The sequence below is a fragment of the Myotis davidii genome, unplaced genomic scaffold (assembly GCF_000327345.1).
Source record: "Myotis davidii unplaced genomic scaffold, ASM32734v1 scaffold198, whole genome shotgun sequence".
NCBI classification, from domain to species: domain Eukaryota; kingdom Metazoa; phylum Chordata; class Mammalia; order Chiroptera; family Vespertilionidae; genus Myotis; species Myotis davidii.
In genome coordinates, this window is record NW_006291485.1 from 2114731 (window position 1) to 2139597 (window position 24867).

General features: G+C 51.5%; 2 protein-coding genes across 4 annotated transcripts in view; both read left to right on the plus strand.

Annotated features, from left to right (window-relative positions):
• Nucleotides 1–10523: 10523 nt before the first annotated feature.
• Nucleotides 10524–24867, plus strand: part of SCAMP4 (secretory carrier membrane protein 4) — an 18116-nt gene continuing 3772 nt past the window's right edge. Inside the window, exons 1-5 of one of the 3 annotated variants that reach the window (XM_006764827.1) lie at nucleotides 10524–10545; nucleotides 14305–14352; nucleotides 17287–17415; nucleotides 17724–17880; nucleotides 18892–18993. In XM_006764827.1, coding sequence (XP_006764890.1) covers nucleotides 14346–14352; nucleotides 17287–17415; nucleotides 17724–17880; nucleotides 18892–18993 — 395 coding nt within the window. In that variant the 5' untranslated portion in view covers nucleotides 10524–10545; nucleotides 14305–14345. Of the gene's footprint in view, nucleotides 10546–13136; nucleotides 13200–14190; nucleotides 14215–14304; nucleotides 14353–17286; nucleotides 17416–17723; nucleotides 17881–18891; nucleotides 18994–24867 lie in introns of those variants that run through there. The other 2 variants (XM_015564648.1, XM_015564649.1) reach the window with 2 other exon arrangements.
• On the plus strand, nucleotides 11468–12850 carry ADAT3 (adenosine deaminase, tRNA-specific 3). The gene is given in 2 exon segments (XM_015564647.1): nucleotides 11468–11758; nucleotides 11761–12850. Coding segments are annotated over 2 exon segments (1113 nt in total). The 5' UTR covers nucleotides 11468–11722; the 3' UTR covers nucleotides 12838–12850.

The window sequence follows — 24867 nt, forward strand, 5'->3', positions numbered from 1 at the left end:
CGGCTAGGGCTCCATTGATCTTTTAGAGAGAGTGGAAGAGAGAGGGAAAGACAGAGAGAAACATCGATGTGAGAGAAACACATTAATTGGTGCCTCCTGCACGTGCCCCGACTGGGGCCTGAGCCGGGGAGGAGCCTGCCACCAAGGTACGTGCCCTTGACTGGAATCGAACCCAGGACCCTTTGGTCCACTGAGCTAAACCAGCTAGAGCTGGCCCACTTTTCTTGGATGCATTCTCCTGCCGATGAACAGTTGGGTTGTTTACTATTTGGGGCTATTATGAACAAAGTTGCTGTGAATACTCGTAAGTCTTTTACTTGACAGAAGCACTCATTTTATTGGGTGCTGTATTAGTTTGCTGGGGCTGCCATAATGTTGTAGGACAGATGGGACAGCTTAAACAACTGTCATTGGTTTTCTCCCAGTGCTGGAGGCTGAAAGTTCAAGGTCAAGGTTTCAGCAGGGCTGGTTTCTCCTGAGTTCTTCCTCCTTGGCACGACGATGGCCACCTTCTTCCTGTGTCATCATGTGGTCTTTCTTCTGTACAAGTCTGTGTTCTAATGTCCTCTTCTTATAAGGACACCAATCATGTTGGATTAGGGCCCACAGCAATAACTTCATTTGCTCTAAGTCAGCACTTTAAGCACCCTATCTCCCAATACAGTTACATCCTGAGGTCCTAACAGTTAGGGCTTCCATGTATTGTGGGGACACCATCCAGTCCGTAACAGGTGCCTACCCTTTCAGGATCTGATTTGCTGGGTCAGAAAATATACATGAGTTTAGCTGTCGTAGAAACTGCGAGAGGGTTTCCCAAGTAGCTGAGCTCTCTGGTTTCATCTCTTCCACGAGCCACGGTGCTCCCCAAACCTTACCCCGCGGGATCTTCCTTGTTTGAATATGCTCAGCCAGGGCCGGCCTGCCTCAGGACTTTTTTTTTTTAAATACATTTTGTTGATTTTTTACAGAGAGGAAGGGAGAGGGATAGAGAGTTAGAAACATCGATGAGAGAGAAACATCGATCAGCTGCCTCCTGCACATCTCCTACTGGGGATGTGCCCGCAACCAAGGTACATGCCCTTGACCAGAATCGAACCCGGGACCCTTCAGTCCGCAGGCCGACGCTCTATCCACTGAGCCAAACCGGTCAGGGCTGCCTCAGGACTTTTGCATGGGCTGCTCCCTCTGCCTGGAACACCCTTCCCACAGAAAACCTCTGATCATTCGAGGCTCGGGGAAAGTGTCACCTCTATGGAGATGCCGTTCCTGACCACTCCGTTTACCACAGCCACTTGGTCACCGTGAAGGCAACACATGCCTTCAGCTTTCCGCAGAGAACTCACTGGAAATGCTCTCGTCTTTATTTTATTTGACTCGGTGCGTAGTTGGCATGCAGCCATGGTCTTCTCCTCAATGTCCAAGTCGACGGGGAATGCTAACCAAAACCATGGTTCATAACGCTTCACACCAGCTAGCAGCCGTACTAAAAAAGGTAGGTAATAACCAGCATTGAGGAGGGTATGACGACATCAGAACCCACACATGAGGTAGGGGAAGTACAAGGGGCAGCCACTGTGGGAGAGTGTCACAGCCCCTTCAAAGGTTAAATACAGCCCTTCCCGGGTTGGCTCAGTGGATAGAGCATTGGCCAGCAGACTGAAGGGTCCTGGGTTTGATTCCGGTCAAGGGCACATGCCCAGGTTGTGGGCTCAATCCCCAGTGGGGGGCGTGTAGGAGGCAACTGATCAATTATTCTCTCTCATCATTGATATCTCCATCTCTCTCTCCTTCTCCCTTCCTCTCTGCAATCAATACAAATATATATTTTTTAAATATATTTTATTGATTTTTTACAGAGAGGAAGGGAGAGAGATAGAGAGTTAGAAACATCAATGAGAGGGAAACATCGATCAGCCGCCTCCTGCACACCCCCCACCGGGGATGTGCCCGAAACCAAGGCACATGCCCTTGACTGGAATCGAACCTGGGACCCCTGAGTCTGCAGGGCGACGCTCTATCCACCGAGCCAAACCGGTTAGGGCAATACAAATATATTTTTTAAAACGTTAAATACAGAGTCATCCTCTGATCCAACAAGATCTTTGTCCAAGGTCCCCCACTATGGTTAGCAAAGGGATTGCTTTCCTTTGGCATAGGTGGGATAGATGATCCAGCTATCCAGCCAGGGCTAAAGGGTGGATGATTCTTTTTTTTTTTAAATATATTTTATTGATTTTTTTACAGAGAGGAAGGGAGAGGGATAGAGAGTTAGAAACATCGATCAGCTGCCTCCTGCACACTCCCCACTGGGGATGTGCCCGCAACCCAGGTACATGCCCCTGACCGGAATTGAACCTGGGACCCTTCAGTCCGCAGGCCGACGCTCTATCCACTGAGCCAAACCGGTCAGGGCAGGTGGATGATTCTTGATTTGGGATCATCCTGTGAACTGTGGAGGGTTGAGCAGCATCCCAGGTCCCCACCGCCTCAATGCCAGGAGCACCCCTAGTCATGATGACCACAGATGCCTCCAGACATTGCAAATGTGGGGGAGCAAACTTGAGTGTACACAGGAAGTCCAGGGTGGCCAAGCCTAGCCCCGAGTTTGTGATTCAGCAGGTCTGGGGTGAGACCCAAGAACCTGCATTTATAAAGGACTGCAGCCCGGCTGATGTGGCTCAGTGGTTGAGTGTCCACCTATAAACCAGGAGGTCATGGTTGATTCTGGTCAGGGCACATGCCTGGGTTTTGATCCTCAATAAAGGGGTGGGGGATGCAGGAGGCAGCTGATCAATGATTTTCTCTCATCATTGATGTTTCTATCTCTCCCTCTCTCTTCCTCTCTTTAAAATAAAAATATTTTTTAAAAATTATAAAGGACCCCAGGTACTGCTGGAGCCCGTTTGGAGCCCCACTGCTTGTGCACTGTCCCTGCAGGAACCTGGAGCCCAGGGCCAGTCTGACTCCGAGGGGCCAGTGGCCCTGGGTGTGGCTGTTTGAGGAAGGACTGAGTTAACAGCTTCTTATCCTGCCTGAAGCCATATATTCAGCCATGCCTCCTTTGGTCAGTAGGTGGCAACAGTGACTGCTTGATATTTGGAGGGTCCAGGAAGGGAAGCCAGATGCAGGGGCAATGTCGTTTGTCTTGCCAAAATAACAACATCGTCTGTTCCCATGCACCGAGTACACACTCTGAGCCGGAAGTGGAGATTCACAGTGAACAAAATCTCTAGCCCTCATGGAGCAGACATTCCAGATAAATAAGATGTCACCAGGCAAGTAATAAGCATTAGGAAGACATTACAATAAAAGGTGGGCCAGGAGCCCTAACCGGTTTGGCTCAGTGGATAGAGAGTCGCCTGTGGACTGAAGGGTCCCAGGTCCGATTCCGGTCAAGGGCATGTACCTTGGTTGCGGGCACATCCCCAGTAGGGGGTGTGCAGGAGGCAGCTGATGGATGTTTCTAACTCTCTATCCCTCTCCCTTCCTCTCTGTAAAAAAGCAATAAAATATATATTTTTTAAAAAGTAAAAGAAACAGGAGAAATAAATTAAAAAGAAAAAAAAGGTGGGCCAGGAGAGAACAGGACTACCAAAACAGAAGAGAGGAGATCCTCCCACACCCCAATCCCACGTGGCCAGGGCTTTAGGAGAATCTGTTGTGAAACTAAGTACCCAATGTGGCTCAGTTGGTTGGGTGTCATCTCATGCACGGAAAGGTAGGGAGCATGCAGGAGGCAACTGATTATTTCTCTTTCTCTCAAAGAGAGAGACTATGCCCAGTGGGGTGCATTTCCTGCCCCTTGAAGGCTATGGCATTTATACTATCCTATAGATTAAATGAAACGATGTAAAGTACTTAGAACCAGAATGGTGTTTGGTTCCAAATAAGTACTCAGAAAATATTAACCATTATTAATTAGTAATAATGGCTATTGCCATTGTTACATTATCCTATATAATAAAAGCCTAATATGCACGTTGTCCCCTTGGGCGGTCGTTCAACCAGGAGACCAAGAGCTCGACTACTTGCTATGACGTACCACGGAGCGGCAACCAACCTCCCGCAGTACCCGGGTGGGGATCTGCGACCTCTCGCCAGCTACCTGGGGGCGGGGGTGACAAGGACAGAGGTGCAATGAGAATGCGGGGTGTCCACCAAGCTTGCTCTCACTCCGCCTGCTACCCTCCCTCAGGACGCCAGGGCTTGGGTGCCAAGGAAGCACCACCCCTCTCCACTGCCCCCCATGCTCAGGTGCCGGGTGCCCATGAGGAGCCCACCCCACACCCGTGTGGCCTATTCCGGGTGAGCCAGGACCGCAGGGATTCCCATGGGTTTGCGCAAGAGCCAGTCTGTGAGGCCAGCTGGGAGAGAGCCGCTGCCCGCCCAGCTTCCATGTGGTGCCGCTGGGCCACGTGTCTGGCTGAGCTCACCACATCTCCTCTTGGGGACTCGAGCACCGTGACTCAGGCAGAGGGGGATTCGAGGGGGCCCAGGGGCCCAGGTACTGCCCAGGGCCCAGAGCTCAGCTGGGACCTGCTCTTCCATGCCAGACACTTGCACTTCAATCACTGGCCAGGCCTAGGGACTGCACCCGTGCATGAATTTCGTTGCCTGGGCCTCTAGTATTATTATATCACTAGAGGTCCAATGCATGAAATTCATGCACTCGGGGCAAGGGTGGGGTGGCGTCCCTCAGCCCCGCCTGCACCCTCTCGTAGTCTGGGAGCCCTTGGGGGATGTCTGACTGTCGGCTTAGGCAGTCAGACATCCTTAGCTCTGTTGTGGAGGCAGGAGAGGCTCCTGCTACCGCCTCTGCACTCGCCAGCTATGAGCCTGGCTCAGGGCTTCTGGCTGAGCGGGGCTCCCCCTGTGAGGGCTCACCAACCACCAGGGGGCAGCTCCTGAATTGAGTGTCTGCCCCCTGGTGGTCAGTGTGCATCATAGCAACCGGTTGTTCTGCTATTGGTCAATTTGCATATTAGCCTTTTATTATATAGGATTAGTGTCAGCCTCTGGGACCTGGGAAAGCAAAAAACCCAGCTTGGTTATTATGTGTGCAAACTAAAGGTTAAAGGGCTGTGAGCAAAGAGGTTGGGTTTTAGAAGGTGACACTTGAGTTTGCTTTTTAGAAACATGTTTTCAGGGAAGAGGAAGTGATAGTTAGTGGCTGATGAAGTGTGTGTGTGTGTGTGTGTGTGTGTGTGTGTGAGATGGGGTCATGGAGCCCTCTAGACCAGGGGTTCTCAACCTGTGGGTCGATGAAAATACATCCTGCATATCAGATATTTACATGACGATTCGTAACAGTAGCAAAATTACAGTTATGAAATAGCCACGAAAATAATTTTATGGTTGGGGTCACCGCAACATGAGGAACTGTATTAAAGGGTCGCAGCATTAGGAAGGTTGAGAACCACTGCTCTAGAGTCTGGGCAGGAAGGCAGGAATTCATTTATCAAGAGACCTGTTGGGAGCAGCAAAGTGCCCGATACTGTAATCAGGAAACAAACAGGCCATGATGGCACTTTTCCCTCTGGGTCAGGGTCCAGAGGCTTTGATTGGCCTTGCTGGGCAGTTAAAGGAAGTTCCCCCCCCCCCCGCCCCCCGTTTCCGGAAAGAGTCCGGCCTGAGGATCACCACAGAAGTGGGAAACACCTGGGGCCCACATGACTGCCCTTTGCAGCCTCAGAAAGTCAGCCGGATGATAAGCTGGGTAAATACGGGCCACACAACTTGTTGGGAAGAATGTGGAGGCTTGTAGGCAAGCCCCTCTCCTCCCATGCGCTCCTCATTTCTTAACTGCCTTACCGACATGGACAAGCTCACGGCCACCGGGGCAGTTAGCAGCTAACCCAAGCTTCTGGCGGACTCCAGGGCACTCTCGCTACCTTTAAACTTACGGTTGGGAAACAGACTCCATGTTTTCTCCAAACTTTTGGTGCTGGACACAAACCTGTTGCCATGAGTTTTGAGGGTCATGTTATTTGTGGACAATGAACATCAAAACAAAAGGAACTCTGCCCTGGCTGGGTAGCTTGGTTGGTTAGAGTGTCTATCCCATACGAAAAGGTTTGGTCATGGCACATACAAGAAGCAACCAATGAATGAATGACTAAGTGGAACAAGTCAATGTTTCCCTCTCTTTCTCTCTCTCTCTCCCTCCCTCCCCCCCCTTTCCTCTATTTAAAATCAATCCATTTTTTTAAAGGGACTATCAGTAGAAGCTCTTGGTGTATAAAGGACTGAAATTAAGACTCAAATTAGCTGAAGTAAAAACACACACACACATACACAGGAAAGCTCAACAACAGCTGTTTCAGGCATGGCTAGATCCAGGTGCTTAAACAACGTTCTCAAGGCATCGACCCTCCTTCTGGGAACTCCTCTCTTGTGTTTTGGTTTCATTTACAGACAAGCTCCACTGCCGTGCGGCAAAAATGATTCCTGGCAGCCCCAGGCTACACTCAATATTACACCGAGAGCAACTCTGCTTATATTTCAAAGTCTCAGGGATGACTCTCATTGGTCTCACTTGAGTCACACGTCTATTTCTTCCCCCGTTGTGGCCAGGGGGTAGAAAATGCTCTGACTGACAGGGCTGAGTTGGCCCTGAGGTCCTAGCACATGAACTGAGAGTGGGGGAAGGTCAATTTCCCACAAAAAACTGGGTGCCAGGTCCAGAAGGGAAGCTGGGTGCTGAGTGGGCAGGATGCAGATGCCACCTGTAGGGGGGGCTTCCACTTTAGGGGATGCCAATCCACTTCTATTCCCACCCAAAATTCGAGTCCTGGAAACATAACCTCAGATGTGCTCCCTCACCTCTTCCTGATCAGGGACCAATGCTGAATAATATTCCATTGTGTGATGAACCAAATTGTGTGTATCAACTCATCTGTTGATGAACATGTAGGTTGGCTATTGTGGCAAATGCTGCTGTGGACATGGGTATTGGGTGTACAAATCTCTGAGTTCCTGCTTTCAATTCTCTTGGGTATATGCTTAGAGTAGAACTGCTGGGTCACAGGGTAATTATATTTAACTTTTTGAAGAAACACCAAATTGTTTGTGATAGACTGCCGCACCATTTTACATCCCTACCTGTGTGTCTTTTTTAATTTTGAGAAATGAAAAATGGGCAGAAAGTTACATTGAAGAGATTCTTTTATTTTTCCGTTAGGGATTCACTTTATGATATGTAGAAAATTTAGGCAGTTTTTTATGACTTGTTAATCAAAGATCATCAGATTGTTGTTGTTTTTTACTAATCAACAAACAGGGGTTTTTAGACCTGGATTTTTTTTTCTTTACTTAGAAATGGGGTTAAACTGGGGTTTTCCAGCCTTGGCAGTGTGGACGTTTGGGCCGGTCCTGTTTAGAGGGAGCGTCCTGTGCACTGCAGAGTGCTGAATGGCATCCCTGGCCTCCAGGTTTTGATGCCATTTGATGTTAGGTGCACCGCCCAGCCAAGACAGCCACAAATGTCCCCAGACGTTGCCCCTGGTTGAAAAATCACTGGTTTAAACCTGTTTAACTAAAATGAATAACTAGATTTGCTCATAAAATATGCATGTTTTGTCCAGGAAAGTAAAGAGGCCCTCTTCGCCTACTGTACAGATGGGAAAACTGAGGCCCGGAGTTGGCCAGGGCCTCAGCCCAGAATGGGAAGTTAATTCCATCCAGTGGGGCAGCCTCTCCGGAACTGAGCTCTGTGAGCTACTGCAGCGGGGGTCGTGTGCCCCTCTAACTCCGTTCCCTTACTCGGCTGATTTTTCCAAAAGGCCGCCTTCCCGCCCCTCCCCCGCCCACGCCCCATAGGGTCTCGAACCCACAACGAAAAGCACGCTGGGCGCTCCTGCGGGTCACGAGACCAGCAACCCCCACATAGGTTGGCAGTGGGCACACTTGTTGTCCTCAACCCTACTCCCCAGCCAAGGCGATTGTCTGGATGAGTTTTCTCTCAGACGCTCTCTCAGAAGCAGAAGAATGAAAGAAGCAACCTCACGCGTGCGCACAGGACAACCCGGCTCCTGGTGCCCCTCCTCCTTCTGCGCTTGCGTGCGCCCCTGAAGCGTGGTGATCAGACCCCGTGTGTCCAGCTGTTTCCGGCGCGCCCTGCCCCCGGATCATCAGGGCCTGCCCCTGCCACCAGGCTGCGGGTTGACCTGCCTCTTGTGCGCTTTGGGCGCAGGTCCCTAATCTTGACATACATACTAAACATTGGTGGTCCTTCTGCTCTTATAGGAAGTGTGAGTTCTCAAGGCCTTTTCTTACCCCGACCGCGGGATAAGAGGTCTCTCCCAAACCCAACAGCCCAAGGTTCTCCAACTCTTATTGCGCAGAAGGCCCCCTTGTAGGGTGTCAGGCCTAGCAGACGCTCAGGGCGCCCCATTAAATTCTAATTTCACTAACGAATAATTTTTTTTAGTATGTCCCAAAAATTGCATGGGACACACTTATGCTAAAAAATTCTCCCCTCTTCTAGAATTCGAATTTAACGGTATCCTACTTGTTATCTGGCGACTGCACTCCATTGGGGAGTTTGTTAGAAATGCAGATTTCGGCCCTCTCCTCTTTGTAGAGCCAGGACCTCGAAACTGCGTTAGGAATGGTGCGTGCCTCTGAGGCTCCAGCACTGGCTGTTCCTTCTGCTCAGGTCTCCCTACCCTCCTTGCCTGGCTTCCAGGCCCTGCTCTCAAGAGCCCTCCTGCTGCCACAGACAGGGCACAGGTCCCTCGAGGGGCTGTGGGATTGTTTATCAGTCCAGGACAGTTCTCTTGGCCTCGCTCACTTTCTGCCCCTGCCCCCCTGCGTGGTGGTGATGGATCCCCATTTCCCAGAGGAGAAAGCTGCAGTGGGGGTGAGTTAGGCAGTCTGGTCAGGACACAGCCAGGTGCAGGCTCTGGCCTTCCTAATCCAAGGGTAAAAGAAGGCCTCTTGTTTGAGATTTACATTGTCACCTGCAGAGCCTGACTCAGCTCACTGAAGAAGCACCATTTACCAAGTCCCTCCTAACGCCAGAGTCCACGCATCCTGGGACCCCAGGACCACGGCCCTCCTCCCCCCCAGCACGCTCCTGCCCAGTGTTGCCAGGAATTCCGGCACACACCTGTTTTCCAGTTTGGTGCCTTGGGGCAGCAGGTAGTCCTAAGCTGCTGAGGGGCCTTGCAGTTAGGGATCCATCTCCCTGGTCCACTAGACCAGGGGTCCTCAAACTTTTTAAACAGGGGGCCAGTTCACTGTCCCTCAGACCATTGGAGGGCCGGACTATAGTTAAAAAAAAAACTATGAACAAATTCCTATGCACACTGCACATATCTTATTTTGAAGTAAAAAAAACAAAACGGGAACAAATACAGTATTTGTATTTGCATGTGGCCCATGGGCCGTAGTTTGAAGTCCCCTGCACTAGATCCTCCAAGATCTGCCAGTGCAGTTGAGCGCTTCTGGCCCTGGACAGTTGGCACCCGGGGCAGAGGCACCACTACCATAAGTGTGACCAGGTTGTCTGCCTCCCCTTGGAGACCAGAGCACAGAGGGTTTTAGGAGGCAACTATCGCTGCAGGCAGAGGAGATGGACGCACCCAGGGAAGGGACCGAGCTGGGCAGGACCCCGTGGGGGAGGTCCGTAGGGGGAGTCGGGGTGCCGTACTTAAGATCCCTGGATGTGTTTAAGCAAAAATGAGCAGTTTCTGTTTGTAGGTGGACTGGCATTCCCCGCGGGGCTTTTGGGATGGGGGCTCGGGTTCTCTCTGTGGAACCCGTGTATTTCTCATCTGTAGGATGGGCTCAGGACCTCTGTCTTGCAGAGGGACTCGGAAAGCAGTCGGTGAGCTGGTGAGCAGCAGCTGTGTGCCCTGGTCAAGAGCCTCCACTCAGGGAGCCTGGTCTTGTCCTGTAGAAAGGGGACAGTCCCACATTCTCCCCACCAGGTCGTTGGGAGGAGTAGGGGAGCCCATTGGTGAAAGCGTGAGGACATGGACATGGTATTATGTAAAGGCACCTGTCTTCCGACATGCTGGGCCTTGTTTGGTGTCTGCTGACCTAGTGACTCACCAGGTGTCCTTTCCTCTCCCCATTTTCTCTCATAGCATTTTTATTGAGATACAGTTCACATACCGTGTAGTCCACTCATTTAAAGTGTACATTTTAGTGGTTTTTAGCATAGTCGCAGGGTTGTGGAAATGTCATCACTATCTGACTCCAGACAATTCCATCACTCCTGTCCGAATTAGCAGTCACCCTCCCTTACCTCCCCCAGCCCCTGGTAATCAGGAATCTACTCCCTGTCTCTGTGGATTTGTTTGTTCTGAACATCTTACATAAATGGAATCACACACTATGTGGCCTTTTGTGTCTGGCTTCTCTCACAAGCATCATGTGTTCAAGGGTCCTTCTGCCCTGTGGTGAGTGTCAGTGCCTCATTCCTTTCCATGGCCGAGTAATATTCCAGTGTATTCACGGGCCACATTGTGTTTATCATCGGTTGGTGGACACCCATTGCATCCACCTTTTGGCCGTTGTGAATCCTGCTGCTGTGAAGACGTGTGTACAGGTTTCTGGGTGGATGTGGGTGTTCAGTTTTTCTGGGGTCATGCGTATGAGTGGAGGGAAGTTGCTGGGTCAGATGGTGGTCATCCTGTGATACTTATCCGTCCTCTCTAGGGCCCAGCCAGACGCGTCCCAAAGGCAGCCTCCATTATTTGTCGTTTGTTTTGTTTTGGTTAGACAGAGGTTGCACTTTTAGAAGGACAGGTCAGGCTGTGTTTGCTGTACAGACAGTGAGAACGTCTGTGGTCCAGGGAAGGCCGTGTGGGGCGTGGGATCCTGGGCATGGTGTGTGCTCGGAGCAGATTTCAGAGTTGGCATTAGGGACTCTACTGTGGGCGCTGCCCAGCACAGGCATTGTGGGCACATGAGGGCCATTTTTCATGAGTTCCACTTTTCGTGGCTGCCGCTGGCACCCTAGTTCAGTATGTTTGTCAAACCGGTATTGTGAGCCTAGAACACATTGTGGTGGGCCAGGATCTTACGTCCCCTCTGAAGGGCCTGGCTGATAAATAAATGAGGGCACATGGAGCTTAGGCGTAGGCCGCGGGGCATGTCATGAGCAGTAAAAGCCGACTGTTGTAAAACGATTTCAACACTTGCTTGTCCACAGGGAAGAGGAAGGAGGGGCTGGCCTACTCCAGGTCCTCAGCTGGGCAGTGTGTTCTGGCCGGGCAGCTGCATCTGAGCTCCTCCTGAATCCAGTTGAGGTTATCTGTGATTTATCTCTAACATTCGCCAAGGCAGCCCTGACCAATGGGAATAAGAAGCTCATACATACTGTTAAGTTTTTTAGAAACCATGTTTTTAAAAAGTACAAAGTAACAGGTGCAATTAATTTTAATACTGTTTAATTAACCTAAAACATGTAGTGTCATCACTACAACACTTAGTCAATATAAAAACAATTCATGAGATAGTTTACGTTCTTGTCTTTGTATTAAGTTTCCAAGATCTAGTGTGCATTTTTGCTCACAGCACATCTCAAAGAAAAAGGAAAAAATAAAAAGTCAATGGCGGTTTAAACTTTGCAAATCAAGAGCTGGTACATGACTGAGTGAGAACATGACCAGTGATGCATTTTACTTGGGCTGGGGCTCTCGGATGAGCCCTCAGATTCAGCACACTCCTAGGATGGACTCCTCGGCTCACCCAGGCCTCCTGTGGCTGACAGATGATGCTCTGCTCCAATCTCTGTCTCCCACAGTCGGAGCCCTGCCAAGGATGGATCCCCTGGGCTGCACGAAGCAGTGTGAGGATAAGAAGGCCGAGAGCCCAAATCAAGAGCCTGCGCTGTGGCAAGCCCTTCCTGTTCTGTCCGAGCAGCAGTCCAGGGACGTGGAGCTGGTGCTGGCCTACGCCGCACCCATCCTCGACAAGCGCCAGACTTCACGTCTCCTCAAGGAGGTGTCAGCCGTCCACCCACTGCCTGCACAGCCTCACCTTAAAAGGGTTCGCCCGAGCCCTGATGGTGGCCGTCCACACGTGCTGGAGATGCTGCTGTGCCTGGCAGAGCCCGCTGCAGGCACTCGATCGCTGGCTGAGCTCCTCCCACATCCAGCAGTGGATCCCCGAGGCCTGGGACAGCCCTTCCTGGTGCCTGTGCCTGCCTGGCCACCCCTCACCAGGGGCCAGTTTGAGGAGGCGCGTGCCCATTGGCCCACATCCTTCCATGAGGACAAGCACGTGACCCGTGCCCTGGCCGGGCAACTTTTCTCAGCACAGGAGCAGGCTGAGATGCAGGGCCACATGGAGCGGGCTATACGGGTGGCGCAACAGGCAGCTACCAGGGGCCTGAGGGCTGTGGGGGCTGTGGTAGTGGACCCGGCCTCAGGCCAGGTACTGGCCACGGGCCATGACTGTAGCAGCTCAGCCAGCCCCCTGCTGCATGCCACCATGGTGTGCATTGACTTGGTGGCCCAGGGCCAGGGTCAAGGCACCTATGACCTCAGGCCCCACCCGGCTTGTTCCTTCACCCCAGCCTCAGCCCCCCAGGGTGTCCAGGCCATCTCTATGCACACACTGGATAAGGACATGGACGTGGATGATAACGGCCTCCCCTATGTGTGCACCGGCTACGACCTCTACATTACCCGCGAGCCCTGTGCCATGTGCGCCATGGCCCTGGTGCACTCCCGTGTGCAGCGTGTCTTCTATGGGGCACCCTCTCCTGATGGTGCCCTGGGCACCCGCTTCCGCATCCATGCGCGACCTGACCTCAACCACCGTTTCCAGGTGTTCCAGGGTGTGCTGGAGGCCCAGTGCCGCCAGCTGGACCCTGACACATAGGTGCCAAGCTTGCTGGCTCCAGACCGTTCTCTGCTCTGCCAGCCTCAGCCTCCTCACAGACCCTCTTGGGCCCTGGCTCCCTCATTGTCTAAGGGCTGCGATCCTGCCTGTGGATTTCAGGGACGTGCCTCCCAGCCGTGGAACGCGTGCCTACACTATCTTCGTTGGTGTGTGGTGCTGCATTTCTGCTAGACCAAGCTTTTCCCGGGGCTGGAGCACAATGGGGCCCAGCCGGGCCTCATCGCTGGGCATGCAGGCTTCCCTCCTTCTGCCGCCTTCACCCTGCGTCCACGGGTCTGCTGGGATTGTATCCCCTTATTCTCAAGTCTGACCCATGAAAATAAACTCGGCCCTTAAACCAGGTTGGTGTCTGTTGACAATTGTGGGGCTGCCTCCATCGAGGGCCTTTGTGTACACAGCTGGAGGGGAGCTTCTGAATCAAATGTGACCAGAGCTCTGCCCGAGTTGAGTTGTGGGTCTGGAAGAGTGTTGCTGGCTAGGGTGTGTCTGGACTCAGCTGATGGAAAGGCTCCTTTGGGCTGTCCCATTTCCGCTCCATCTCAGGTGGCCCGAGGAGTCCCCAAAGGCCCACTGCCAGAGCAGTCAGCACCAGAACCAGGTTGTTTGTTTGGGACTTGGAGCAGGCTGTTTGTCCGTCCAGCAACCATGCGCTGACCACAAAGGCACTTCAGGGATTCCAGGATATCCCTGTCCCAGGCGATGCTCAGGCTCCTGGGGACGCTCCCATCTTGTGGGGGCAGGGCAGGCGGGGGCTCCACCTGCGAGCCAGTGCAGTGGCCAGACATGGGTGGGGCATGAGCCTGCCTGCCTGCAGGGAGAGCCAGCCAGGGCATGACAGAGGGTCCCGGGAATATCGCTAAGCTGAGGGATGGTCTCCATGGAATTCAGTATCACTGGAACCTTCTTGCCTGGACTAGGCGAGGAATATTCCTAGCGCTTAGCCTCAAGCATGGCTCCTGCCCCCCTCTGGTGCCAAGGGTCCCCTGGAGCTTCACTTGGGTTGCAGTGGGGTCCTCAGTTTTGCAAGGCTCATGGGGCAAAAACTACAGACCAGATTGTGTGAACCCAGTCGTGGTGATTTGGCAGTTGGGCACTGCAGCCGTAATGAGGCACTCGGAGCTGTCTGTGGATAAAAGGTGGGGAGGATGAGGTGGCAGGAGGGCAGTAGGCGTGGTCACTGGGATCCCAGAAATGTCCTGGCTCCAGGCTTGCCTGTGGATGGCAGGGGCTGCCGTCTAACCCTTTCCCTCCCACCATGGCAGATGCTGCCCAGAGGTGAAGTGATGACACATTTGGTGACACGTTTGGGCTGTCCTTCCAGGCGTGAGCCCAGACACCCCTGTGGATAGCCTGGAGGTTAGGACTCCAGCCACCGCAGTGGCACAGGCTACCGCTGGTGTCAGGGTCACCTGGCAGCCAAGGTGACTGTTGCTGTTTCCCCTCCAGGTGGCTGCAGGCTTCAGCCTCATCAGGCCATCACATTGGAAATGCCAGGTGAGTCTTTCCTGGGCGCCCTGGGGGTTTGTGTCTCGGTTCCTCGGGGAAGTGCCCTCGGGTGGCCAGACCCTTTAGGACCACTGTAGGCGCCCACCTCACATTCCTCCTCCCATGATGGCTGTTGGAGTCGCCTCCTGGCACTGAGGGGGTCACAGGGAGGCACAGTTTCTTTTCTTTTCTTTTTAAAAATTGATTAGAGAGAGAGAAGAGAAACATGGATTGATTGCCTCCCATACATACCCCAACCGGGGATTGAATCCACAATCGAGGTGTGTGCTCTGACCGGGAGTGGAACCTGAAACCTTTTGGTATATGCGATGACGCTCCAACCAATTGAGCCACCCAGCCAGGGTTGCTGCTGCTTTCTTTAAAAACTTTATTTTTATAGCGTTCAGTTTCCACATGGGGTGTCAGCTGGTGTTCAGCGTGGCCAGGCCTTCTGCCTGGGGCTCGTTTTATTGACACCACAGGTGGGCACTGAGGTTTGTCACCTGGGTTCATGCCTATACACATAAGATGACGCCCTCATTTCCTCGTGAAGTCTGCAGTGAGCCCCCAGGGTGGCCTGCCTGGTCCTGCGTGAAAACAGAGGCAGAACGTATACTGAAGTTTGGTGGCCCCTGGTCACCCTGCTGGTGGCAGAACTGGGATTGGAACCCAGGCCCATGGGTTCCAAGTCAACGCAAAATGTTTGGCCAAGAAAACAGGGTTTCAAGGAGCCTCAAGATTCAGCCAGTTTTCTGTCTCCTTCCCATCACAGCACGTGCTGGTGGGACTGACTGTTGCAAACACTCTGTTCTTGTTTTGGGGGTTGGATGTCAGTCAGGCAGGGAAAGGGGTGCCCTGCCTTGTCCTGGGAGCCAAGGGACTAGGGAATGGATAGCTGGGTGGGGACTGTTGGTGGGGCCTTGGGTAGCATAGGTCGGGCACTATGAGTGAGGTTAGTGACCAGAGCTGGGGGGATCCCTCTGGGTGGGCTCACTGGAAGGCAGAAGGCTGGAAACCCTGCCTCTCATGGTCTCCTAGAGCAGTGGTCGGCAAACCGCGGCTTGCGAGCCACATGCGGCTCTTTGGCCCCTTGAGTGTGGCTCTTCCACAAAATACCACGTGCGGGCGCGCACATACAGTGCAAAGTTGACTTAAAACTTAAAGTTTATTAAGTTAATTTTAGGGAACGTTGTGGAGTGAAAGAAGATGTAGTGTCGAGGATTGAGAAAGGTATGTTGAGATGGTTTGGACATATAGAGAGGATGAACGAAAGGAGATAGACGAAACAAGTATACAAGACGAGTGTGGATGGGAGAGTTGGAAGGGGACGACCTCAGCGAATGTACCTCAATCATATTGAGGACGTTTTTACCAAAGGCCAGCTTAGGAGTGCCCTAATTAAGTTAATAACAATGTACCTACCTATATAGTTTAAGTTTAAAACATTTGGCTCTCAAAAGAAATTTCAATCGTTGTACTGTTGATATTTGGCTCTGTGGATTAATGAGTTTGCCGACCACTGCCCTAGAGAGTCAGGCAGGTCAGGACACTTCTGGCTTCTGTGTTACTTGGTAAATGTCTGAGGCTTTTCGGTGGCCAACAAGGTGTGGCTACTCCAACCTTCTCCTTCCTCCAGCCTCTGATCTTACTGCTCCAAGACAGGTAGGACCGCACCTCAGGGCCTTGCACTGGCAGCATCCTCCTCCGAATCCGCTGAACGCCCTTCTTCACTTTCTTGAGTCTTTGTTCAAATGCCACCCTGACCCTGCTTTTAGGTCAAAGCGGACACTCCTAGCACTGCCCTGCTAGCCCCCACCTGCCCTGGTGGTTCCTCTTTACAGCACCCAGCATGCCTCAGCTCTCCACCTAGATACCCACCTGTCACAGTGATTGTTGGCCCCCTGTGGGATGGAGCCCGAGGACAGGGCTCCGTGTGTGTTGTCTTTTGTTACCTGGCGGGTACTCAGGAAGCATGCCCATGGCAGTGGGGTGAAGTGGAAGGACACTGAGAGGCAACAGGGCAGCACTGACTTTACCATGCTGTTGGTCAAGTCATGTCTCCAAAAAGACATGTTCAAGTCCTGACCCCTGGTACCTGGGATTGGAACCTATCTCATTTGGAAAGAGAGTCTTTGCAAGGGTGTTAGTTAAAATGGGTCACACTGTGGTAAGGTGTTCCTAATGCAAGGACAGGTGTCCTTATAAGAAAAGGGGAATTGGAACACTAACACAGGAGGAGGCTATGTGACCATGAAGGCAGACACTGGGGTGATGTGCCCACAATCCAAGGATCCCTAGAGCCCCCAGAAGCTGGTAGAGGCTGGAAGGACCCTTCCCTGGAGCCTTTCAAGGGAGCGTGGACCTGGGACACCTTGATCTCTGACCTCTGGCTTCCATATTATAAGAGGAAAAATCTGTTGTTTTAAACCCCCAGTGTGTGGCTGTTTGTTATAGGATGCTCACAAATTCCAAGTGCCAGAACCTTCCCTGGCGACAGGTGTTAACAGTATCTGGGTTCTGCCTATGAGCCTGTGTGAGTGTCCTGTGAAAACAGGCTTTACCGGGAGTCTAACAGACTAACTCATGTGGCTAAACCCAGTGTGGGCTAGTCCTTCCGTTTGCAGCCTTTCCAGTTTCTTCGAGGCGCCACATCCCTGGCTGTGGCCCCTCCTCCATCTTCACAGCCAGCAGCTCAGCCTCTTCCATCTCTGCCTCTGACCCTCTTGCCTCCCTCTTAAGAGGACCCTGTAAGGACACTGGGTCCCCCCGGGAATCTGGGGTCGTGCCCATCCTAGGGGCTTTGATTTAATCCATCTGCAAAGTCCCTCTGCCGTGTGAGGCAGCATGTCTGCAGGTCCCAAGAACAGGACAGGGACATCTTTGGGGCCTTCACTGTGCTGCCCCCAGCATGGCTTAGTCCCACAGTGTTCTGTGTCCCCATAGAAAAGGAGAACAACTTCCCGCCGCTGCCCAAGTTCATCCCTCTGAAGCCTTGTTTCTACCAGAACTTCTCCGACGAGATCCCCATTGAGCATCAGGTCCTAGTGAAGAGGATCTACCGGCTGTGGCTGTGTGAGCAGTGGGGTTGGCTGGGGGGTGGGGTGGGGGGCTCCCCACACCACTGCAGAGACCCAGGCCAGGCCCAGGTCATGAAGCTGCCCCATCCTCGGGCTGGGAGAGCTTGAGGTTTTTGTAGTAACTCTCCTTTCTGATAAAATTCTGTCCCGGAGGCGGCATGGTGTGATGGACAGAACAGGTGGGCTGCTGGGCAGGAACCTTTGTCTCCCTGAGCCTTCTCTGGCCTTTGGTCCCTGTGTTGTGGGGTGGAGGTGCCCTAACCCCCAAACCCCGGCTGAAGCCTCCTTGTCTCCCCTATCCAGTCTACTGCACCACACTGGCAGTCAACCTCGTCGCCTGCCTGGCCTGGTGGATCGGAGGTGGCTCAGGAGCCAACTTTGGCCTGGCCCTGGTCTGGCTGCTGCTCTTCTCCCCTTGTAGCTATGTGTGCTGGTTCCAGCCGGCTTACAAGGCCTTCCGGTAAGTGGGGGCCTGGCCATGCCCTCATGGGGCCTTGGGGTGTCTGTGCTGGCAGTGGGTTCAAAAGTGAGTAGCCAGGATGCCCCCAGCTGTGTGTGCACATCTCCATGCTGATTCCTGCACTTGAACCTGTGCCTGCTCTGCACCTGTCACCCTAACCCGGGTGCTAGTAACCCTCCCTTTCTCTTGTCCAATTTGGATGACAGCTTGTATCGGGGTCTGCGCACTACAACCCACAGATACCTGTTGTATTGTCTTTTAATAACTCTACTGAGTTATATTTCACATTCCATACAACTCCCCTAATATTTGAGTGTTTCTAGAGTCTTCACAAGGTTGTACACTCATCACATCCAATTCCAGAACATTTTCACTGCTTCAGAAGCCTCATCCCCCTTAGCAGTCACCCCTATCACCTCCCCAGCCCCTTTGGACATAACCTGCTTCTATGAACATTGGCCCCCAGCCAGCCCCCTGCTACTCAGGTGTATTGCTCCTGGATGGTCCCTAAATCCCATCCTGAGGAGGTAAGAGTTCTTATACACCAGTGATGGCGAACCTTTTGAGCTCGGCCTGTCAGCATTTTGAAAAACCCTAACTTAACTCTGGTGCCGTGTCACATATAGAAATTTTTTGATATCTGCAACCATAGAAAAACAAAGACTTATATTTTTGATATTTATTTTATATATTTAAATGCCATTTAACAAAGAAAAATCAACCAAAAAAATGAGTTTGAGTGTCACCTCTGACACGCATGTCGTAGGTTCGCCATCACTGTTATACACCTTTCCAGTAAGGAACCCATCAGTGCAGCATCTTCTCAGAGGGGCACTGTGTAGGCCCCTCATGGTCAGAGACTTGTGTGAGCATGTGTGCGGTAATTCATGCAGGTTGTACCTGAAGAAGGGAGAATATTTCTGTGTTGCTGTCTCTGCCTCACATTCTCCTCTGGGTTGTTGTCACTGAGAGGCTGGGGCAGCCATAATGGTCATTCCTCTCGCTTTCCAGGGCCGACAGTTCCTTCAATTTCATGACATTTTTCTTTATCTTCGGAGCCCAGTTTGTCTTGACCGTCTTCCAGGCTGTCGGCTTCTCAGGATGGGGTGCTTGGTAAGTCAGTGAACGTGGCCGCCTTGGTGGGTGTTAACTATAGACATGTGCGTGAATACCTGTGTCAGTCAGTGCGGGCTGAGACTGTAACATAGACCCCAACTTGTGACAGCTGATGGAGAACAGACGTTTACTTCCTGCTTTTGTAAATGCTCCAAGGAGGTGCCAGGTTGAGGGGCAGGATGTGTGCTCCACATTGGTACCCAGTGCCTGTGAACGCTTGATTACCAGCCACGCTGGTCACAAGGAAGAGACCGGTAGGCTTGGGCCAGCAGTGTGTCCCAGGAGGAAAGTTTGGAGAACAGCAACCTGTGAGCCCACCCTCTAGAGCAGTGGTTCTCAACCTTCTGGCCCTTTAAATACGGTTCCTCATATTGTGACCCAACCATAAAATTATTTTTGTTGCTACTTCATAACTATAATGTTGCTACTGTTATGAATCATAATGTAAATATCTGATATGCAGGATGGTCTTAGGCGACCCCTGTGAGAAGGTTGTTTGACCGCCAAAGGGGTCGCGACCCACAGGTTGAGAACCGCTGATCTAGAGAGAGATCTGGCCTTCTGTTTGCTTGATTTTAGAGTATTAGATGACATTTCCATAGGTTCTGTAACAAGTTACTTCCAACTTAGTGACTTAAAATGAAACAAACTTCTCATTTCCAGATTGGGGGAGTCCAACATGGGTCTCATGGGCTAAACCCAGGTGTGGGTGGGGCTGGTCCTTTCAGAGGCTCTAGGGGAGAATCATTTCCTGCCTTTTCCAGCTTCGAGGGTGCTACATCTCTGGCTCATGGCCCCCTCCTCCATCTTCACAGCCAGCAGTGCAGCCTCTCCCAAATTTCTACTGTCCTTTCTGCCTCCCTCATGTGAGGACCCTGCGATGACACTGAGCCCCCTGGATAATCCGGGTCATCCCCATTTCATGGCCTTAACTTCATCCTACCTGTAAAGTCCCTTTACCACATGAGATGACAGACGTGTCGAGAGCTACTGGGACCAGGACATGGCGGCTGTCACCAGCCCAGGTGGTGTCTTTGGTGTCCAGTGTTGGGTAAGAGGCATTCAGCATGGCTCTCTTCACACGAGAACTGCCTGGGAGTGCCCTGATGTGTTTGGCCTTTTGGTTGATTGTTTTCCGAATGACAGGAGCTCATTCTATCTGTAGTTAGAGCTCCCGATTCAGGGACATTTTCTTTCTTTTTTTTAAAAAAAATACATTTTATTTATTTTTTACAGAGAGGAAGGGAGAGGGATAGAGAGTTTGAAACATCGATGAGAAAGAAACATGGATCAGCTGCCTCCTGCACACCCCCTACTGGGGATGTGCCTGCAACCAAGGTACATGCCCTTGACCGGAATCAAACCTGGGACTCTTCAGTCCGCAGGCCGACACTCTATCCACTGAGCCAAACTGGTCAGGGGAGGGACATTTTCTTATGTCATGTCCTCTAGTCCTCTTGCTCCACTTTTTCTGGGTCTTTTTAAAAATATATATTTTTATTGATTTCAGAGAGGATGAGAGAGAGAGAAACATCAGTGATGAGAGAGAATCAATCCACTGCCTCCTGCACGCCCCCCACTGGGAATCGAGCCCGCAACCCGGGCATGTGCCCTTGACTGGAATCGAACCAGGGACCCTTTAGTCTGCAGGCCCATGCTCTATCCACTGAGCCAAACCGGCTAGGCCTGGGTCTTGCTTTGGGATGCCTATTGCCATCATTTCTGTGGTTTTCCTCCCTGTCGTTCCCTGTGTACACTGGGAGAGCCACCGTGGCCCGTCCGTGGCAGTGAGAAGTCATACAGTCTTGTTTGTTTCTTAAGGCTCATGTGAGTTTTCATGGCCTCTTCAGACCCCGCGTCTCAGCTCCTTCCTTACTGTCCATTTCCTGCTGTCTCTTCTGCCCTTCTCTGTAGAACTTCAAAATCATCTGCTTTTCTCCTGAGATCATTTCTAGTATCCATGTCCCTACATCTTCCTGTTGTTGCTCTTCCTGTTGGTGATGACATGCGCTTTGTGTGGACCTGGGTTTCTCCTTGGTCCTCCCAGATACGGGAGGACTGGTAAGGTGCTATCTCAGTCTTTCAGGTGCAGTGATTCTCGGAGAGGACCTCAGGACTCAGCAGATGGTTGTGCTCTTGGCTGTGGTTTATACAGAAACAGGACAGCAAAATGAGCTGAGGGGATAGGTGTGTAGGACAAGTTGAGGGGGGATCAGATGCAAGCTTCCAGAATCCTCTCCTGGTGGGGTCCCACAGAATATACTTAATTACCCCAAAATGAAATGGGACAATGTGCAGAAGGTGCAGTACCTAGGGCTCTCATTGGGGTTGGTCATGTGGACCCCGCTCTGCCTGGCAGGTACAAGATTCCAGACTCCAGGAGGAGAACAGGTGCTCAGTGTGAATGATGTAGTTGCAGAGGTATTTTAGGGCCAGGCAGCTCCCCTGTTGGGGAGAGGAGCCCCCAGAGTTCAATTCCCAAATGTCCCCGCCACCATCTGGTTTGCACTACAGGCATGCACGGGCATCTTTTTGTTGTTGTTTTGTTAATCCTCAGATGAGGACATTTTTTCCCACTGATTTTTATAGAGAGTGGAAGTGGGGTAGAGAAAAAAATAGGGAGAGAGAGAGAGAGGGAGAGAGAAACATCGATAGGTTGCCTCCTGCATGCACTCTACCAGGGGCAGGGAGCTAACCTACTACCCAGGTACAGGTACATGCTCTTTTTTTTTTTTTCTTTTCTTTTTTAAAAATATATTTTATTGATTTTTTACAGAGAGGAAGGGAGAGAGATAGAGAGTTAGGAACATCGATGAGAGAAACATGGATCAGCTGCCTCCTGCACACCTCCCACTGGGGATGTGCCTGCAACCAAGGTACATGCCCTTGACCGGAATCAAACCTGGGACTCTTCCGTCGCAGACTGACGCTCTATCCACTGAGCAAAACCGGTTAGGGCCAGGTACATGCTCTTGATTGGAAAATGAACCCTTGACCTTTCAGTGTACAGACGAATGCTCTAAACATTGAGCACACCAGCCAGGGCACTTGGGCATTTTTTTAAAATATATTTTATTGACTTCAGAGAGAAAAGGAGAGGGGGAGAGAGAGAGAGAGAGAATCATCAGTGATGGGAGAGAATCACTGATAGGCTGCCTCCTGCATGCTCCAGACTGGGGATTGAGCCCACAACCCAGGCATATGCCCTTGACTGGAATTGAACCTGGGACCCTTCAGTCTACAGTTCGATGCTCTTATCTGCTGAGCCAAATCGGCTAGTGCTCAGGCATCTTTTTTCTCCAGGGCAGAGGGACTTCCTGGTGGGGTGAAAGCAAGGACCAGAAGGGACAGTTTTCAGGGGAGACTTTCAGCTCATCCCCAAGAAGAAGGGATGCTTTCAAGAGTGCCCCTGTGACAGTCACCCACTCCCGCCAGTCCTCTGTCATGTGGACCTGTCACTCCCTACATACTGGTCTGCTCTGCAAACACATTCCTGTGAATCTATAAAAAAGGACACTTAGGATATACGAACATATCAAATGTAAATATGACCATGATGGGAGGGAGAGGAAGAGAGAGAGAGAAACATCAATGATGAGAGAGAATCATTGATCGGCTGCCTCCCGCATGCCCCACACTGGGGATCGAGCCCACAACCTGGGCATATGCCCTGACTGGGAATCGAACCGTGACCTCCTGGTTCATAGGTCAATGCGCAACCACTGAGCCATGCCGGCTGAGTGGCTCCTGTTCCTTTTTAAATAGCCTTTTAACCTTGCTACCCTGAGGTTTACAGAAGATACAGGGACAGGATAGAGTGCTGCCATCCACCATCTCCCTGACACCTTTGCCCCACCCAGACTGCAGGCTCCATTTGCATTTCTGCAGCAGTATCCATGAAAGCCCTTTTTAAAAAATCCTCACCCAAGGACATCTTTATAGAGAGGAAAAGAGAGAAAGAGGGAGAGAGAAACATTAATGTGAGAGAAAAACACTTATCATTTGCCTTCGGTATACTCCCTGACTGGGGATCAAACCGCAACCAGGTATGTGCCCTGACTGGAAACAGAGCCAGGAACCCTGCAGTGCACGGGGACGACGCTCAACCAACCGAGTCACTCCAGGGGCTCTGTGGCATGATTTAATTGTTGCTTTAGCAGAGTGTGCACGTCAGACCCAGGTGAGCGGTGCCTGTTTCTATGAGTTGGTGTCTTTTTCGGCCTCTCCCTGATCTGTGGGCTTGACTGTCCTGTGCAAAGTCCCACGTTTGGGTTTTTAGAGTAACAGCTTTATTGAGACACATTCCACACACAGACCAAAAATTCACCCTTTACTGAATGTCAGGGATGGGGAACGTCTGGCCCACAGGCTGTATAAGGCCCATGAAATCATTTGGTTCGGCCCTGCCAAGGCGTTAGGGGTGATTAATTAAATGTTTGACCAAAATATAGCAGACTAATGTTTAAGTTAATAATTTTGTATGACCTATAAGTGATGTTATAATATCCAAGTGGCCCTTGGCAGAGAAAAAGGTTTTCCAGCCCTGCTTTAGGTGTACAAATCAGTGTTTTTAATACATTCACAGGGTTGTATGTAATCATTATCTAATTCCAGAATATTCCATCACCCCTCAAAGGAAACCCTGTTCCCATCAACAGTCACCCCCTTCCCCTAACAACTATTGATGTGTTTTTGGTCCCTGTGGATGTGCCTGTCCTGGACTTTCACATGAGTGGAATCCATACTGTGTGGCCTTGTGTGTCTGGCTTCTCTCACTGACCGTGTTCAAGGTCTATCCACGTTGTAGTGAGTGTCAGTGCCTCGCTCCTTTTCATGGCAGAATAATACTCGATTGTGTGGATGAACCACACTTTGTATATCGTTCATTAGCTGATGGACACTTAGGTTGTTTTTTACTTTTTTTGCTATTGTTAGTAGCGCTGCTGTGAAATTTCTATGTGTTTTTGTGTGGACGTGTGTTTTTCTTTCGAGTGTGTACCCAGGAGTGGCATTGCTAGATGGCAAGGTAACTATTTTAAATTTTAACCTTCTGAGGAACTGCCAGATTCTTCCACAGGTTTGGCAGGCTATGTCCCTGCTGTCTTTTCTCCTGTTCTGCCCCTTCTCCCTAGTTCTGGCCCCTTGTGCCCCTGGCTGAGTGGCTCTGGGGGAGCACCTGGCACCCCTGGCTCCCTTGTTCCCCGCCCTGTCCCTCCCTCTGTGCCCAGGCCTCTCTCCATCCTCCTGTTCTCCGTGCTGCATGTCTTGGCCTCTCTGGATATGGTTGGGGTAAAGCAGGCTTACTCTGTCATCTGTTTGTAGCTGATTGAGGCCAGTTTATCACCTGCTGTTGCAAGGGATGTCATTCTGGGTCATAGATGAGCGTGTTCTTTGGGAAGCTGGCAGTTGCCAGCTCACTCCTTGGTGAGTCTGGGAGGCAGTGCCACAGAGCAGGCTCCCCATTCTACAGTCCCAACTGTAGGTATGTGGACCCTCCGAGACCATGATCCTCAGACTGGGCCCCACCCCCACCGCCACCTGCTCAGCCTCCTGTTCTAGGGCTCCAGATCTAGCGGGAGACCCCCACCACAGGCAGTGCCTCCTCCCCTCCAGCGGCCCGAGGATGATCCCCTTCCCTATAGGACAGGGTCCAGCTGCCCCGCCTTAGCTGCCTGTCCATCTCTCCCAGTGCCCACCTGAGCCCTCCATTGCCCAGTTTTGCTCACACCCCTCTAAGTGCAAAGCAGTGTATGTAGAATGTTCCTCCTCCATTCACAGAGCGGGAGCGGGTACTGTGTTTGCATGTGCCTGTAGTATACACATGCATGTTTTCATAAACATTCTGTGGAAGAATCACATTGGTTCCCTCTC